The sequence below is a fragment of the Carassius auratus genome, chromosome 11 (assembly GCF_003368295.1).
Source record: "Carassius auratus strain Wakin chromosome 11, ASM336829v1, whole genome shotgun sequence".
Taxonomy (NCBI): domain Eukaryota; kingdom Metazoa; phylum Chordata; class Actinopteri; order Cypriniformes; family Cyprinidae; genus Carassius; species Carassius auratus.
This window is the reverse complement of record NC_039253.1, coordinates 14,851,334-14,870,125: the sequence shown is the minus strand read 5'-3', so window position 1 is coordinate 14,870,125 and position 18,792 is coordinate 14,851,334. Positions and strand designations below refer to the sequence as shown.

Genomic DNA, 18,792 nt, shown 5'->3' with positions numbered 1-18,792 from the left:
ACCTTCACATTTTAGGCTACCTTTATTTTTTCATAATACATTTGGAGACAGCCTGTGAAATCAACAAACAAAGCTGCTGCTTCTTCTGGAATGAAGATGAAATCAGTGTTTTATTGAGTATGTCGAGAGGAGGACTTCATGCTAACCACACCTGTCGTGTATAATCATGCTAGATCTACCACAGGCACTTTAACATTCCCAAAGTCAGTAAACAGTCACATCTATGAGCTCAGATACAGTAATGAAATTACAATATTTGAGGTCTGTCAGAAGGTTATCCTTTAACTTAAGCTAACTGATACTGGAATGATGGGAAGGACAAGAAAGAAAAGACATTCAATCTGAATGGCAATAAATCATGTTCACTGGCTTTATGGGGATGAAGTCCTTGGGATTTTCATTTATTAGAAATGCATTGACTGTAAAACAGGGAGATATATAACACAAACACCACCATTTTATAGATTTCTATTTATTTATTTATTTATTTTATTTATACCCACACACACTGCAAACACAAACTTCAAAAGTTTGGAATAATTAAATTATTATTTGAAAGAAGTCGTTTAGGCTGATTTGTTAAGTCAAAAATACAGTAAAGCATGAATATTGTAAAACATTTTTACAATTTAAAGTAACTGTTTCTATTTAGTATATTTAAAAATGTAGTTTATTGTAATATGCAAATTTAATAATCAGCGTTGAAAGCAAGCAAGGGCACATTAAAGGGATAGTTCACCCAGAAATTGAAAATTGAAAAACTGTTGTCATCATTTACTCACCCTCATGTCGACTCGAACCTTTATGCGTTGCTTTCTTATGTTGAACATAAAATAATTTATTTTAAAGATTGCTGGTAGTCACACATTTGGTGGCTGCCACTGACTTCCATAGTAGGAAAAAATGTCAGTGGCAACCACCAGCATCTTCAAAATATCTTCTTCAAAAGTGACAGAGCAAAACATTCATAATGTTATGATTTCTAATTAAAATATATGCTAAAAATCACCACAAAATTAATAATTAGGCAGCTTAACATTTTTCAACATTAAGATAATATTTCTTGAAAACCAAAAACCTAATAAGAAAAAACACACATTTAGTCTGCGTCCAATAAATGAAAATGTTTGTACATTTTGTTTTAATCTGTTATTGTGTATTTATATGACACTTTAGATGCCCTCACTATGGGAAGGTTGAGAGGGATGAATTTCTGTCAGTCAGCATCTACAACTGCAGTAAGAGTTCAGCAACAGGTCAGAACATGAATCAGCCGTCATACTGAAAGTACTCATTATAAATAAGATGAGGGAAATGAACTAAATGATTCTTAATGAACATAATATTCCAAAACAGTTGATTGGTGTGTGCACAGATTGCTGGGAAGGCTGGTGATCAGCCTGCAGCATGTGGTGTCTGTGAGCTCCTCTCTGATGTGAGTGAAGAGCTGCTCTCAGTTAAACTAATCCTCTTCATGAAGGGTTATTGAATCATTAGCTGTTGGCGTGAGTGAAGCTCTTTTGTGTTGATATGTGCTGATGGACTTTATTCTGTAGATCTACATAGAGCTGGAGGTGAAGTACAACCCTCTTTAGGGGGCTGCAGGTGGGTGGGACGGTGATGACTTCATCAAAGAACAGGACACTGATGGCTGAGAGACATCGTTATGTTCATCTCATCCATCCATATGTCCATTTATCCATCAATCCTACCTTCCTCCCATCCATTCTTCCTTGTTTTTCCTTTCATCTATTATCCCTTCTTTAATTATTTCAGCATCTTCCTTCAATCCATTCCAGCTTTGTCCCATCCGTCCATCCATCCATCCATCCATCCATCCACCCATCCATCATCCATCCATCATTTCACACCTGCCTGCTTTCCTTTACCTATTTCTTTTCATCTTCATTCTACTTAATTCTTTTTTCTCCATCTATTCTTCCTTCCTTCTGTTCTTCCTTCCTTGCATCCAGCAATGCGTTCATCCATTCTTCCTTCCTTCCTTCCTTCCTTCTGTTCCTTCTTCCATTCAACTCCATTCCTTTATTACTTCCACTGCTACATTCATTCTGTTTTTATTTCCTTCTCTTCTCCATCCATCCATCCATCTTTTCTTTCTACCTTCTTCTTTCCTTCCATAAATTCTTCCTTTCTATCTTCCTTCCATACAGCCATTCTTCCTTTCTTCTATTTCTTTTCATCCATTATTCTTTTCCTCCATCCTTCCCTCATTCCCTACCTCCTTCTTTCCTGTCTTCCATCCATCCATCCATCCATCCATCCCTTTATTCCTTCATACCCTCTATTCTTTATTCTGTTCCATCTATCCTTCCTTTCTTCCCTCTATTCTTCATCCTTCGTACTTCTTTCTACCTAGTTTGAATGGATGGATGGACCCATGGTTTCGTCCATTTAATATATGTCACATTTCATTAGTTTTTTAATCTCTTTGTAAATCTGGATGTTCTCTATTTCAGCTCAGAGCTTGTCATCAGGAACTCAGGCTTTACAGAAGCAAAGTAAAGATATCTTCAATCAGTTCATTCAACACATCTTCATATCCTTTATTCATGGAATTCACACTGTCTGATGTACTCAATAATTTGTAGTTCTTCAGACGGCCTGCGTCCTCAGCAGCTGGATGTGAGACAAGAATGATCGGGCGCAGTCTTTTGAAAACTGATGATGAGAAAGGAGACGAAGATGATGATAACGACCACGATGATAATTATGATTTTGCAAATATTTGAATGTGGCAGTGTGACATTCACTCCCATTTAGAGGTGTGTTTCAGTTACATTTCAGTATAATAACTTACCATAAAGAGATCAATTGTATTGCAGTGCAGTGTAATGCAATACATTACACACTATATAACTAAAAATGACTCATCGTGTAATTCCCATATTTGAAATTAAATCTGGGAATTTATAAATAATACTTCTATAACTCAAGCCTTTTTTCTGTGTGTAGTTGTTGCAGGGCCATAGCAAAGCACGAGCTTGCTGTCACACCTAGAGTGAAGTCTTTCAAGGTAAAACAATTAAATGAGGCCTGCTTATTTCATATACAAATAATTTTATAATTGTTTTTAGACCACACTGTTTGATGAGAATCTAGTATGTTTAAGTCTTTTATTCCACTCTTTTTCCCTCAGGTGAATGTAATGTGTCGGGGTTAACATCAACCAAGCAGTGTATGTGACTATTGGAGATGAAAATGTATTTATTTATTTATTTTTTTAATTTCTAGGCTATGCTTCAAGCACTGCAAGCCTTCTCTTAGCCACTTAATATATCTTTTGTACTACAAATGTCGGTTTATATATATTTTATCTGTTTTCATGATATAATTGCAATTTAACTTGATAGGTCATGTGATTAATCATGGATGTATGTGATCATGTGATCATACATGGCTGTATATATGGAGGTGTGTCTCCCCACTTGTTTTCATGTCTGATGAAGGGCTTGGACCCGAAACGTTACACGTGGTGAGCAATCATTAAAATTGCTAAGGAGCGTTTTCTGGTGTGCGGACTTTTTTTTACAGATGAAAAAAAGCACACAGCTACTCAGAAGTCTACCAACTGTCCATTTACAATGAGGTAACTACTTGCAGAGAACTCTGTTATAAGCTTCTGAAGGTTTAGGCATCTCTCCAATTTTGTTGTTGTTGTTGCTGTGTTTGTCTTTAAGAACTTCATGTTTAAGATGTGCTCTTTGATAAAGTGATTGAGATTTCTGTAAGTATTCTCAGAGACACTATCGGAGGGCAATTAAAAAGATTTAAATGGATTTACATAAGTTTCTTATAGACTGTATACAGCAGCTAAAATGGTTTTAATGTTATTTTGCCTATAATAACTAGTGATGCTCATGTAAAATGTGAAAAATATACAGTATTGAAATAATAACAGTTCTTAATCTGACCTTAATGTTTGATTTGTATAAACTGAATTCATTTATATACTGCCATATTTGAGGTCATCTGACACAATGTTTAATATTTATGTTATGTGTAACATGGTAATTTTTTCCTCCATTTATTCTTATATTTTAGGCGGTTCATAAGAAAATTCTTGCCTTTTTGATGTCCTGGATAGGAACTTTTAAGATCGACATCAGCACAGTGTATCAGCAGCCGGGTAAACCCAGATAAACCCAGATTGTGAAGCAAAAAGTGCTCACTGCAAGCTTTGTTGCACACATTTTAAGTAAAGAATACAGAAGTTGAAAGTTCATTCCATTGGTAAAATGATAATAACATACCCTAGGCATTTTAATGGTGATAATTAACTCATCACAGATGGTAAAAAAAATAATAATAATAATAATGATTATAGGTCTGCTTAGAACCACATTTTCTAAGACGATGAAAGGAGACCCCATGGGCATGGTCAGCTTGGCACCAGCTGGCAGCCAGAATGATGACATTGAAAAGTAAGAGCTTGCCTTATGTTAAGATGGCTGTTCTCCTCTTAAGGACACATCCCCCCTAAAAGAAACATTAATATCAGATGTTTGGTTCTTTGGTCATTGGCATTAGTATGTTCAGTAGACAGTTTTCAGCATCTGAAACTTCAATATATTTTGGTGCATTTTCATGTGGCATGTAGGAACCTTCTCCTTCCAAAGAGGATGCCTTCAGAACACCCTTGGGCAAAGTTTGTCCTGAAGATCTTCATAGCAGAAGGTCTGCCCAGCATGAACTCGGGTTTCATGGGGAATATAATGAGAGACAAGAAGGTTTTCCTCGACCCTTATGTTCAGGTCACATTCGCTGGCCAGCAGTTGAATTTCTTTCTATTTTGTTTTGAATTCGATATTTTGTTCCAACATAAAAATGTTAAACAGGAAGAATAGAAAGTCCTTCTTGCAATATATATCCAGTAGCAAATCATCAAATTCAGTCAAATGCTACATAAATTAATTAATATCAATTGGTAGAGCACTGTTTGGGGGTTCGATTCCCCGGGAACACATGATATGTAAAAATTGATAGCCTGAATGCACTGTAAGTCGCTTTGGATAAAAGCGTCTGCTAAATGCATACATTTCTTTCATTTAAATTTCATAAATTTAAAGTACATACTGTAAAATGAAAAATAAAAACAAAATCTAAAATAAAAACATGTTTTTTTATTTAACAATGCAATAGAAATTGCATGAAATAAGTTACATGTTTAACAGGGGGAAACGTCAGTAGACAGCAACTCTAATACTCCTGAGTGGAATAAACAGATATCCTTTATTGAGCAGTTTCCTCCTCTTGCTTGACGAATCAAAATCCAGATCCCCGATGATGCCAACATTGCAGATGTGGCTGTGGCAGCAACACACTTCCTGTACCTTCTTCAAATCTCCAATCCCAACCGAAATGGTCAGTTGTAATAGTGACTGCAGATTTAATGAGATAGTTCACCCAGAGATGGAAATTCTGTCATCATTTACTCACCCTCATGTCGTTCCAAACCTATTTGACTTTCTTTCTTCTGTGGAACACAACATTTTTGATTACCAACATTCTTCAAAGTGTCATCTTTTGTGTTCGTAAGAAAGTCATATAGGTGGAATGACATGAGGGTAAAGTAAGTAATTTGAGAATTAATGTTTTTTTTGTGGACTATCACTCTAGTCATGTATCTGCATCTTCATTTTAACAAGATACCTTCATGTTACCTTAGGTCTTTACTGCTTTTTGAACAACTTCTACTTAATTATTTTTCTTCAATTTATTTTGCCTCTTTCCTCCATCCATCAGGTTTCAATCCCACCTTTGCCTCTACTTGGGTCAATCGATTCGGCTCTCCTCAAAACTCCACGCTGAGAGACATCCACAGGGATCTTAATGAAGGTCTGAGTGAAGGGATCTTCTATGGGGCAGAATACTGCTCTTGCTGAGTGCGGAGGTTTATTCCTCCCCAACAGTTGTGGTGACGGAGAGTAAGAGCTGATGGTCCAAGGAGAAGACAGCAGGCAAAGAAGGTATTGTCAAAATATATTAATGCATCAAGGAATACGTGTAGTTGTGTCGCTTAAAATAATCATAACAACATTAGCTCAGCCAGTAGTGTAACACTACCTCTTTGTTCGACCAATGGCAGATATCAAAAAATTTGTTTGTCATTAGTGGATATGTAATGTACAATTTTTGGTCTTATGCATTCATACACACACAAAGATGTTTCAGAAATGCTCTAGCACTCTAATCACAAATGGAAAACGATTTTATTCAGCAGTGCAGAGTCCCAGTGGGCCTGCTGAGGAGTCTGAAGATGTTGGTGCTGAGGTACCAGCTGCCATTACTGTCAAAGTGGAAGATGTTCACCCTCTTCCTGAAGTCAGTGATCAGGTCTGCCTGATAGGAAGAGAGAAGACAGTCTACCATGTTCTATTTGGGCTTATATGCGAGTTAGTTCTTTAGTCTTCTAATTTGATTGGCTGAGCAGCATGACAAGAAAGCATCCTAACTGTGTGGGAATGTTTCTGCAGGTTACATCGTTACAGCAAGTGGTGACGAGTCGTTATGAGTGAACCGGAGGATCATTCACTCGATTGATTCATTCACAGCACTTAATTGGTTAGAAAACGAACAAAGGGGTTGTCTTTAAGTCATTGATTCATTCACTAAATGTGTTCAAAATACTGAATCATTCATTACTGTGTGTTGCTTGGAGACTCACAAAGGAGGAAAAATAGACAATACAATTTCCAATATTCCAATATGTTTACTAAACTGTTTAAAAGTACTGTCTAAAAGTAGTATAACAGTTGTTCTGACGTTATTAATTTATAGTTTCATCTGTTATTTATATTCGTTATAAAAAAAAATTTCTTTAAACATTTTTGGTTTTAGTTATATTTAGTTATGATTACACTGTTTCACAGGGAATTATGGGAAAACTGCAGATGTTGTAGTGAAGTCCAGCAAGAGTGGTAGTCAGGAGAATCTGGCTGAGGACAGACAGCCGCTGTTGAAATCAGACGATGAGTTTGGAGAGAGGTGAACCTCTGAACCCTGGCCCTCGAGACAAATCCGTCACCCCACCCAGGAGACCACAACCCACTGAATACAACACGTGAAATGACATTCTCAAGACTGACTGGCAGCTTATTGTTATGTGGAGTGCCGCAGAATTATCCAAGAAAAGCAGCAAACTTTATCATTTTTACCATCCAGATCATTTAGTTGCATTTCTTATTCCGAGAGAAACCATGTATCTTTGTGTGGAGCTATTTTGAAGATCACACCATCCGATTCCACAACAGCAATTGGTCCAAGATGGCTGACCGACTGGCAAGTGACACTGAGCAGAAATATATGATTGTGTCTTTAATGAGCAGAATTACGAATATAACAATCTAATGTGTGTTAGAGTCTACACGCTAACTTATTTCCCTTATGTCATTCCAAAAGCACTTGACTGTTAGAATTTTCTTAGTTTGGCTTGTGTCCTATGTTCTTTAAGGAAAATGGCATCGATGAAGTGGAGATGCTGTTGAAAAGATCAAAGATCAAGGCTTAAAGAACGTTTGGTTGAGGTCGTGCAGGAATTCTTTTCCACTTGCAAGTAGGACACATTTGTATGAAGTAGTTTGAAAATGAACTATACTATACATTAGCAATCATTTTGCAATTCGATTCTACAGTCTAATGTTTTCTTTAACCTTACTAAAAATGGAGCAACATATTGCTTATTTGTATTGTTTATTACTGTATTTTGTTGTTGTTGTTGTTGCATACAATCAGCATACAATTGAGAGTTGTGAATTTTTGATAAGATAAATGCAGCACTCTTTTAAACTGGAAGTATTTATGTGGCTTGGTATCATAAAAAACTGTGTCACCAGCCTTCCAGCAGAGTTTAGACCCATTTAAGAAGAAGCAACTTCTGGTGCATCAATTCCCTGTAACATGCCTCCCACCAAATTAGTGGTGGAAGGTACTTCCAACTTCATTTAGCTAATACAAACATCTTGGATATTCTCCATAATTTGTCTCAGGCGGCTTTGAAAATCAATCAGTTTTAATTTGGATGACATTTCATGAAAATGACAGTCCCTCCTTTTGTCCTTTCATCCAGACAGTTATTATTTCTAGTTACGTGCTCACATTTATCAAGCTCGTGGCATTATTGCAGCCGATGACAATGGACTGTCCGACCCCTTCACCAATGTTGTGTTCAGCACACAGTGTCAGCTCACATGGGTGGGTCTCTTATTTATTAACACTTAGGTTTGATTTTCTCTCTTCACAATAAAAAGCACTGTATAAGAAAATCACTAAAACCTTACTTTTATTCAGTTCACGTGTGATTAATTGCCCATTTATGATGTCCATTCAGTCCACCTGGATTCTGAAGGGACTTGGAAATGAGTCAGTCAGCTTTTATTGATTGCAATTTTGTGTCTCAGAGATTGTTAAAGATTTTATTCTTTGTAGGCGATGAAAGAAACTTTGTCCCCGACGTGGTGTGAGTTACTCGTCTGTGATCAGGTTCTGATGGAGGACAGTAAGGACGAGTACACAGAAGACTCTCCTGTGGTCATCATCAACATCTATGACTACAACAAACTAGTGAGTGATAGTTCTAAATGGTACTTTAAAAACCCTGCTTAAACAAAACCCTGCAGTTTTTTGAGATCACAAAAGGCAAAAGCAAAGCTACGGAAATTTTGGCAGTGCTTGAGCTCATCGAGTTGGATGACTCAAGCTTCGGAGAGGTCGGACTTCAGTTTTTCTCATTAATTTGACTGCAAAAGACAAGAGCCTAGCTTAACACACATATAGACATGACATGACCAATCATTCATTTGTCTGTTAGAGAGCAGCTTAATTCACCTGAATGAATAGAAAGATATATATAAAAGTATTTAATGTTTTTGAAAGTAGTCTCTTTATGTTCACCAAGGGTGCATTTATTTGAAGAAAAAAAAAAAAAAAAAAACAGTAATAAAGTGAACTAATATTGCTATTACATTATATTATTAACTTACATCTTCTACTTATATTTTAAAATGCAGTGTATTAAGGCAAAGCTAAAGTGTATTATGTCACAGAATCTTTTGATGTTGATTTGGTGCTCAAACAACAATTCCTATTATTATTTATGTTGAAAGCAGTTGTGTTTCTTTAACCTGATGGTAAATATGATTTGCAGCAATCCTCCACCTCAACATATATCAGAGAGTTTTAAAATGTGCCTTTTAAATGTCATGTTTGTGTGCTCGGAATCCATCCCAGCCAGCTCTGCCACTGGATGTTGACCCCAAGCATCCACAGTAGATGGAAGAAGAATGCTATTATATCATTCCCAAGGGAGTTCGACCTGTGCTCAGGAAATACAGAATAGAGGTGCAAACTTGAACAGATATGAACTGAATAAACATTGAAAGTGTTTTTTTATGTCACAATTTAAAGGTTTTCAATGCCGAAGAACAAACTGAATCATCAGATGTGCATAAGTCACCCCTTCGAGAGAGTGTTTAAAATAGCAGCATGGTTTGACCTACTGCACAAGTTTGCCTGCTGACTGGTGTGGTACTTATCTACAGTGTTTTGAACTCAAACCCTTAAACTGCAGTTTTAGGAGCCTGAGGGACCTGAAAAGAGTCAACCTGTTTGAAGCGGAGCAGCTTCAAGTGAGGATTGAGTGTGCGGGCCACATGATCGAGTCGGAGGAAATTCAGAGCTACAAGCAGAATCCCAACTTCAGTGATGTGGTTAAACACTTTGATGTCGTAAGACTCCCTCTTTTCAAAGTATTAGACCTTATCTCAGGAGCTGTGTTGAGAACATGCTTGCCATACATGCACTGATCACATGTCCTGTTTATGAATTACTAAAAGCACTACTGGTGAGATGTCTTGCTCAGAATGATTTATTACACAATATGAAGTCTTTGTTAGTTGTAATAGGTTATTATTTGTGATTGTTTGGTGCATGGTGACGTTTACTAACACAAAAGCAATCATTTTATATGTAACATCCTAATAAACATTAAAAAAGTAAGCATTAAATATTTGATGAGGATGGCTTAATATTAATCATCTACTTGCTTTTATTATCATAACTGTACAATAGCTCATAACTGGATATGTGTCCTCAGGAACTGCATCCCCCTATTTCTATCTTCATAATTGAGCAGAGGGCATTCGGGAGGCTGGTCCTGGTGGGAACTCACGTGGTCCGAAACCTCGTGCAGTTTGGTCCCAAGGATCAAGAGGAGTGGAAAGACGAGGAGGGGGAGGAGCCTGAGGGAATAGGACCTTTTATAGCTCATATGTTTCTAGTTTAAAGGCCAAAAAATAAAGCATCTGCTGTTCTGATATGTGTACATAAATAATGCACATACAAAAGTGCACCAGACTCTCTTTCTTTATAACTAGGATGGCGTGAAACTTTGCTGAAATGAGCAAAGACACTGACTACACTTATATGCACACTATTCTTATTGAGGATCTAAATTATGTTTAAGTTAGAAGATAGTTCTGAACATGAATTTAGTTCATGCTTTTAACAGCAACACACAATAATTACTTCCAATAAATTGCGAATTGAGAGCTCATGAGATTCCTGCAGCACTTTTTTTTGCTTATTTCTAGTATTGTTTGTAAGTCTGACTGATCCAAAAATGTTTTCTTTCAGAACAACTGCCTATTGCAGTCATTATTACATTAATTTGGATTGCACTGCTTTGAACAGTGAATGCTCTATATACGATGTAAGTTGTCATAATATTTCATAATAAGACTGTTTGTACTATTTTGATCAAATAAATGCAGCCATGGTGAGCATAAGACACTTCTTTGGAAAACAAAGTATTGTAATCATATAGTATAACCACATTTGGAAAAACATCACTATTTTTGCGGATCAAAACATGTTCACTGTTGACATTTATTTTTAATATAGAATATAGTTTTAAATATATTTTCACATAGAAAATTCCTTAACATTCGCTCACAATTTTAGAGAAGAATCCTCCCCAGAAGACCACTCCTCTAACCACGGTGATCACCACGGACTTGGGTGGACTTCCTCTGAAACATAGCAAAATTCCTCTTAACTTAGTCATGGTTAGTTCCACTGTCTTTTTGTACACATTCTGTAGTGTTCCTCAAATTGCTACTCACCATATGTGTGAAACAGTTCAAAACTGTACATGCCATCTTCCACCACTTTTCAGAGGTTTTGCAAACACTTATCTTCAGACAGCTCCCATGTGGTCATGGAGAATCCAGTTTGGGTGAAATGACGTTAGTTGGCTGCTTTGGGATGTTTGAAATAGCTCCTAATGAGTACTTAGCGCACATGTTTTAACCACCCACCGCCTGCAGATATTAAATGTGAAGCCCTTTGCACCCATTAACCTGTTGATTATGGTGTGATCTGCTGGTTTGTTGAGCGCAGTGAAGTGTGTTCCTGTGTCAGTTTGTGCTCCTGCTGTTAGATCACTCTGATTAATTGGGCAGCCACTGCATAGCCAAGACCCCTGCTGACATCCAAATGGGATGCTTTCAATCATGAATGTGTGCATTTGGCTTCTAAAAATCCATGTTCGTGTTTAGTGTGTAAAGTCCTGTTCACAAATTAAAGGTTAGGAATGACATCGGGGTGAGTGAATGAGTTTAAATTTTAAAAATAATGTATTGCAGAAAACTCTATTTTCAGTCTCCAATCAAAAAGGTGATTTAGAAAGAGGAGGAGTTAGAGGAGGAGCCATCAGAAAAGGAGGAGGTTGATTGGTGGTCTAGATATTATGCATCACTGGCTGAACTCGAAAAACAGGTGATAAATTATTTTGATCATATATTGTATAAACTACGTGCCTTGTTGATTGTCTCAATGTGTAAATGTTTCCATCTCTTCTTCAGGAGGAGAAAGAGGATGACTTGGAAGATGGACATGCAATGGAGGTATTATTAGCACAAGCATGATTTAATTGTTACTCTATTATAAATGAATCATTGTTTTTGAACAAATCAGTTGAGTGAATAAATCAATGTCTCATTCATAAAGACTTACATCACCTATCAGTACCAGCATCTGAATTTGGAAGAGCATAACAACAGCGAATTCAGACATCTGAATGAAACCAGTTTGACAGGGGCCTAAAACATATATGGGCGCTTAAAAGTTGATTATCAAATGCATTACATAACAAAATTCCAAATGTAGTTGAAAAAGACATGAAATTGTGTTTAGTCTACTGTGCAATTATGGGTGGACTGAAAGTGAAATTACTTGAGAAAAGGTCTACCGTAATTTGTTTGTGGATACCACTTGGTGTGAACTTTCTTGTGTGATGACATTCTGACATTTTTATTGTAACCTAAGTGGCCACATCCTTTGCTTAGGACGTGTGTGTGAATCTAAAGGTAAATTACTTCACACATGCACTAAAAATCAGCTATGAACTGATTGAAAGTGAAATTACTTTTGAGAAAAGGTCTAGCATAATGTATTTGTGGAGACCGTTTGGTGTGAACTTTCTTGTGTGATGACATTCAGACATTTTTAGTGTAACCTAAGTGGCCACATCCTTTGCTTAGGATGCCTGTGTGAATCTGAAGGTAAATATCTTCATACATGCACTAAAAATCAGCTATGAAAGTGAAGTTACTTCTGATGAAACGTACGTAATTTGTTTATGGATGTTGCTTGGTTTGAGCTGTCTTGTTTGATGAGTATATTTAGTGTGACCCAAGTGGTCACATCCTCTACTTTAGAATGCTTAATACTGAATTTATTTCAAAGTATCAGTGCAATGTCACATTGTGCAGATGGAGCACCACTGAGCATGTCAGCACTAGAGGCTGAGGATGATAAGGCTGTGATTGAAATAGAGCCGCCTGCTCCAAAGAGGAAGAAAATTGCCACATTACAGGTTTGACATGTTCTTCAAACTGTGATCATTTTATTTAATTCAGTACAGTGTTTATAGTTTTATTTCTTCTCCTAAGCCATCTAAAACTATTTGCATTATCTGCAATTTACATTTTCTGTTCTTTTTTTCTTTTTTAATCTCTTTGTTATTTAATTCCCCAGCTTTACAAGTCTGAACTTGAAAACAAATTCAGTCAGTTTTTGGACTGTTTGCCCATATTTTCTGTCTACAAAGGGAAATCCAGCCTGGAAGATGAAGAGGAAGATGAAAGTACGAGATATATGGGTAAATACAAGGTGAGATGTGCGTTTTGGCAAGCTCTCATGCACTGGATCAAGAGTGTTACAGCATGCATTAAAAACGTCAAGGATTAGAGGTTAAAGCAGAGCTGTGCTTCATTGCAGGGATCGTTTCTGGAGACGAGGATGCAGTCTGTCAGATCTCTAATGGGATTCCCAAAAATGCACCCATCAAAGTCCTTGTGAGGGTATATGTAGTAAAAGTAGGTATCAGTTGTTTTTTAAATTTACAAATTCTGCACAGTTAGTTGACAGAGTGGGCATGAACATTTTAGGCAGTTTATATGAATGTATGATTGAAAGTTTTATAATATATATATGTGGTCATTATTTCTTTTAAGTTGATATGAAATGATCCATCTATTTTCTAAATGCATGTCATTGATCTTATTGTGAATTATTCATCCATTTTCTTTCTTTCTCTCTCTCTTTAAAAGAAAAATCAATAATTTTATGCTGAAACATTAGACCTCTCTCTGTCTCTCTGGTAATGTATGCCATACTTCTCCACTCATTTAGTCTGCCTAAACTCTTCTTGTTTCTTAGAATTGACTTCAATTTTGCATTCAGCCTTCATCCAGTCAACAGCTGATGCATAAGACCAAGTCCCCTTTCAACATTTTTTATTTTATGATAATGCATTTCACACTGTCACAATACAGAAGGAAAGAACTGTTGTGGCCTTTTTTTCCGTCTTTTACATTTTTTAGATTAACAGTACTGCATGAATGTATACAATAATTAGAAAAATGTTAAATTTGAAGGGTGCATTGCTTGCATCATAATGGTACAGTTTTCTATCATTTCCTCTTATATTTTGTGTGCATTGAATGTGAATGTGAACTGTTTATCCTTTCTTTCCTTTGAACCCCAAGGCAACCAATCTGGCTCCCACAGACCCGAGTGGAAAGGCAGACCCCTATGTGGTGGTAAAGGTTGACCAGCAGCAAATGGACAGCAAAGAACACTACATTCCCAAAAAACTGAACCCAGTGTTTGGAGAGTAAGTGTCGTCTGTTCACAAAATGAATGAATGCTCAAAACATTTGGTGTGGTGGCTGTAAGAATGAAAAATTAAATGTAATTTTTCATAGAGCTTTGCATGTACAGTATTTTTTACTTTTGACAGCCTGTACAACAACAACTACTGTTGAAGCTTGAAAACAGCATGATTTGAGCTAAAAAAAAGGGCTAAATCTGTGATATCATTAATCTCAGGTTTGGTCATGCTGTTTGTGTTTGACCATGACCTTGTTGGTTCTGATGACCAATTGGTGCGACTTGCATAGACCTGGAGAACCGTTCCTACAGCCGCCATCGCACCGGGTGAGGCCTGGCTCTTCATTATGATAAGTGGGTAATGGTTTTAGCCTGTGATGATGGTGGTGATAGTTATCATAATGATGATTAGTATTATTATCTTTGTCGTGACCACTACTGTCATTGTCATCAGAATTTCTCAAAGCTCCTTGATTGCTTTAAGCTCATATTGGAAGAGCTCTCAGAAGACTGTCTGAAGCTGCAACGTTTAAGAGACTGAGATAAATCAAGCTGTTTTGTGGCCTGATTTGTTTGACTCTCTGTAGGTTAAATCAGATTAGGATGTCTTGTGATTTCAGGGATGGCTATAATAAATGGAGAGATGCCAAGAAACCCACTGCGATATTATCTGAGCTCTGCCGCATAAATGGGATTCCATCTCCAGAGTACAGAGAGTCTGAAATTAAAGTTCTCAACAAGATCTTCAGAGTTCCCAATGAGGCTTTTCCAGAAGGTGGAAATACAAGTTTGTTAAAATAAAATAAACGTTATAAAGCAGCTTCATGTAATACAAACTGTAATTTTGTGTTCTGTTTCTCCAATGAAAAAAATGAGTTTGCCATGTAACAGAGATACAAAAAATATCCACATCTTTTTATTGTTTTATGGCACTGAAGTCCAACATTTGCCTTTGCCTAATTGTAATATTATACATTGATTACCCAAGCAAATACAAATGCTGTTTTGAAATTATGATGATAAGGGAAAAAAGCTGTCCAAACCTGCCTGGCACTTCTTGAAAAAGTAATTGCCCCCTCAAATCTAATAACTGGTTGTGCCACCCTTTGCACCAACAACTGCATCCAGCATTTGCAATAACTGGCAGTGAGTCTTTCACATCGCTGTGGAAAAATTGTGGCCCACTCTTCTTTACAGAATTGTTTTAATTTAGCCACTTTAGAGGGTTTGAGAGCATGAATGGACTGTTTAAGGTCATGCCACAGCATCTCAATCAGATTTAAGTCCGTGCCACTCCAAAACCTTAATTTTGTTTTTCGAGCCATTCAGAGGTGGACTTACTGTGTGTTTGGGATCATTGTCCTGCTGCATAACCCAAATGTGACTGAGCTTGAGGTCACAAACTGATGGCCGGACATTCTCCTTCAAGGTTTTCTGATAGAGTGCATAATTCATGGTTCCATCAATTAAGGCAAGTCATCCAGGTCCTGAAGCTGTGAAGCAGCCCAAGTCCCACTACCATAAACATGTTTGACTGCTGGTATGATGTTCTTCTTATGAAATGCTGTGTTGGTTCTACACCAGATGTAATGGGACACCAAGTTCTAAAAAGTTCAACTTTTGTTTCATCAGTCCACAGAATATTTACCCAAAGGTCTTGGAGATAATTTAAATATTTTCGGGCAAATGCGAGATGAGCCTTTGTGTTCTTGTTGGTCAGCAGTGGCTTTAGTCTTGGAACTCTCCCGTGGAAGCCATTTTTGCCCAGTCTCTTTCTTACTGTTGAATCATGAACACTGACCTTAATTGAGGCAAGTGAGGCCTGCAGTTCTTTAGATGCTGTTCTGGGTTCTTTTATGAGCTCCTGGATGAGTCATCATTGTGCTCTTGGAGTAATTTCGGTAGGCCGGCCACTCCTGGGAAGGTTCACCACTGTTCCAAGTTTTCTCCATTTGTGGATAATGGCTCTGACTGTGGTTCGCTGGAGTCCCAATGCTTTAGAAATAGCTTTATAACCCTTTCCAGACTGATACATGTCAACTATTTTGTTTCTTATCTGTTCTTAAATTTCTTTAGATTGCGACATGATGTGTTGCACTTTAAGCATGCTTCACTTTGTCAGACAGATTCTGTTTATTTGATTTCTTGATTCAACTGTTCTGGCAATTGAGTGGGCAATTCATTTTTCACGTATAGGGCCAGGTAGGTTTGGACAGCTTTTTTCCCTTAATAAATTAAATCAGTATTTAAAAACTGCATTTCATATTTACTTGCAATATATTTGTGTAATATTAAAATGTGTTTGTTCCGAATCTTTTAAGTGTGACAAATATGCAGAAAAAAAAGAACACCTTCCTTCTAATGGTACAAGAACTTTTTCAGTGCACCAATTAAGAGTAAAATCAAATCATCACTTTTGATTACTTTGTAGGTAGACTCAAACTCTTCGATCGTTAATGAGGTTTGCAGGGTAAAGTAGAGGCAGAGTTCCACCTAGTGACAGCTGAAGAAGCTGAGAACACCCCTGTGGGAAAAGCACGTAAAGAACCCGATCCTCTGGACAAACCAAATTAAGAGACTAAAACACTCTATCTGTTTATATATAGATATTCATATCAGTTTGCATCTTTATTGTGTACTTACTAAAATGTGCTACGTAAACATGATTTTGTTCCCTTAAGCCGCCCCAAGACATCTTTCATCTGGTTTGTGAACCCCTTGAAAACCTTTGTGTTCTTTATCTGGAAGAAGTACAAGAAGTACATCACTGCTTTGATCATTTTGGTTATCCTGGGGCTCTTCCTCTTCCTCATCCTCTACACCCTGCCTACACACATCAGCCAGCTTATTGTCAATGGATGAGAAGGTGGGAATGCTCATAAACAAAGAAATGTACCAGTACTGATCAACAGGGGAAATATATAAATATAAATAAATAAATATATATATATATATATATATATATATATATATATATATATATATATATATATATATATATATATATATATATATATATATATTTAAAAGCAGCAGCATTTTTTTGTATATGTGTTCTAGGACTGTTTTGTCAATAAAGCAATATGGTATGGTATACACAACAAAATCATTGCCTTCATTCAGAAGAAAAATCTTTCATTTATGTCTAGACTGTCAGAACTTCACATGTCTTTTTCCATTCTTTTTCCGTTTTTTGCCATTTGACATACATAGATACATGGCAGAAAACTTGATAAATGAAATGCTCCAGGTCACAGTATATGCTACAGCTTCAGTGACACTGTTGCTCAGTGTACTTGATGATATGACAAATAGAAACCAACAACCATCATTAAAAAAAATGTTTTTCATTCAGCAACATGCTTCCTGCATCTTTAGAAAATAAACTTTTCTCATTTAGAGAAATAATATAAAACGTGACAGCCTTAGTGACAGTAAATTGTGTTTCAGCAGTCTGTGATTCTGGGCTGATCTCAGAGTACATGATCTAAAACCACTCATGTGAGATAATTGGCTGTGAAATATAGAGAAGGGTAATTATATAGAATCCACCAGTGAAGCTTTACTGTCACATGGGAATAAAACTAAAAACTAGCAGCTAATGGACATGCAAATGATCACTTAATAATTCCCACAGTTTCCATGGTTATTCTCCTGAACTGAGCAGTGTGATCTATACATCATCACATCTCAGTGTTACGGACAGAATGTCGCAAAATAGAAGTATGTGTAAACCATGGTACCATATGTTAATCATCTACTGTCTGATACCATAGCTACGATGTGCAGGAGATCCATTTTATTTCATTTTTATTTTCATCTCAGTTGTAATTGGATTGTCACTTTCATTTGATCAGCTTCCATCAGCTATACTTCAACGTTTAGGAGTGAATTATTATATGTATGAATTTACAATATTTTGCAATATTTAACTTTTTTAATAAGTTTGTTTTCAGTGTAGTCACCTTAAAGTAGGTCTACAAATATTTTACAGTGCATGGGCTTTAGGCACCTAGCAACCACAATGTGAGTTGTGAATGAACAGCTTGGGAACATGCAACAGGGGTCACATGGCTGTCTTTGGTAGAAGGGTGCCTGCGGCTGACTGAGTGAAACTCTAATCAGAGGTGACAGCTGGGATAGGTGACTTCCAGGCTTTTTATTAATGATGCGTTATGTTGTGCTCTCTTCTACAATCTCAAATCAAAAGGCATGTGTGTTGCCATAGTCCCTCTCTTGGAAAAGTTTTTAGTTTTCTGATATTCTCTCTTAAATATTTGTGTTGTTTGGTTTGTGAATGAATCATCATTTTGAATGAATAATTTACCTAAATGAACTGATTTCTAAAGAACCTACTGAATGAATACACCCTTCACAGAACAAGCCGATAGGTTTTAAATCTGAATGACAAAAGCTTGCGAATAAACAAACCGGGATATCACATTTTGAACAAAGATTCTGGACGTGCACAAATAGTTTGTGATGAACCAGTTAAATGATTCATTGTTTCACAACAAGACACTTGTCACCACCTACTGGCGTAGTGTAACCTACAAAAAAAAAGAGTCACAGAATAAATTAGTACATATAATATATGTATGT

The 18,792-nt window shown here is 36.7% G+C and overlaps 1 protein-coding gene across 1 annotated transcript; it reads left to right on the top strand.

Moving 5' to 3' along the window:
- Positions 1–4,374: 4,374 nt before the first annotated feature.
- LOC113110597 (fer-1-like protein 4) lies at positions 4,375–17,052 on the top strand. Its single transcript, XM_074559939.1, is given in 25 exon segments — positions 4,375–4,442; positions 4,619–4,788; positions 5,188–5,382; positions 5,764–5,877; positions 5,880–5,945; positions 6,239–6,346; positions 6,891–6,994; positions 6,996–7,081; positions 7,183–7,208; positions 7,211–7,299; positions 7,472–7,525; positions 7,527–7,573; positions 8,091–8,211; positions 8,446–8,625; positions 8,628–8,726; positions 9,247–9,367; positions 9,592–9,764; positions 10,112–10,294; positions 11,880–11,921; positions 12,025–12,103; positions 12,789–12,892; positions 13,054–13,188; positions 13,281–13,394; positions 14,067–14,194; positions 16,872–17,052. Coding segments are annotated over 25 exon segments (2,787 nt in total).
- The last annotated feature ends 1,740 nt before the right edge of the window (positions 17,053–18,792 follow it).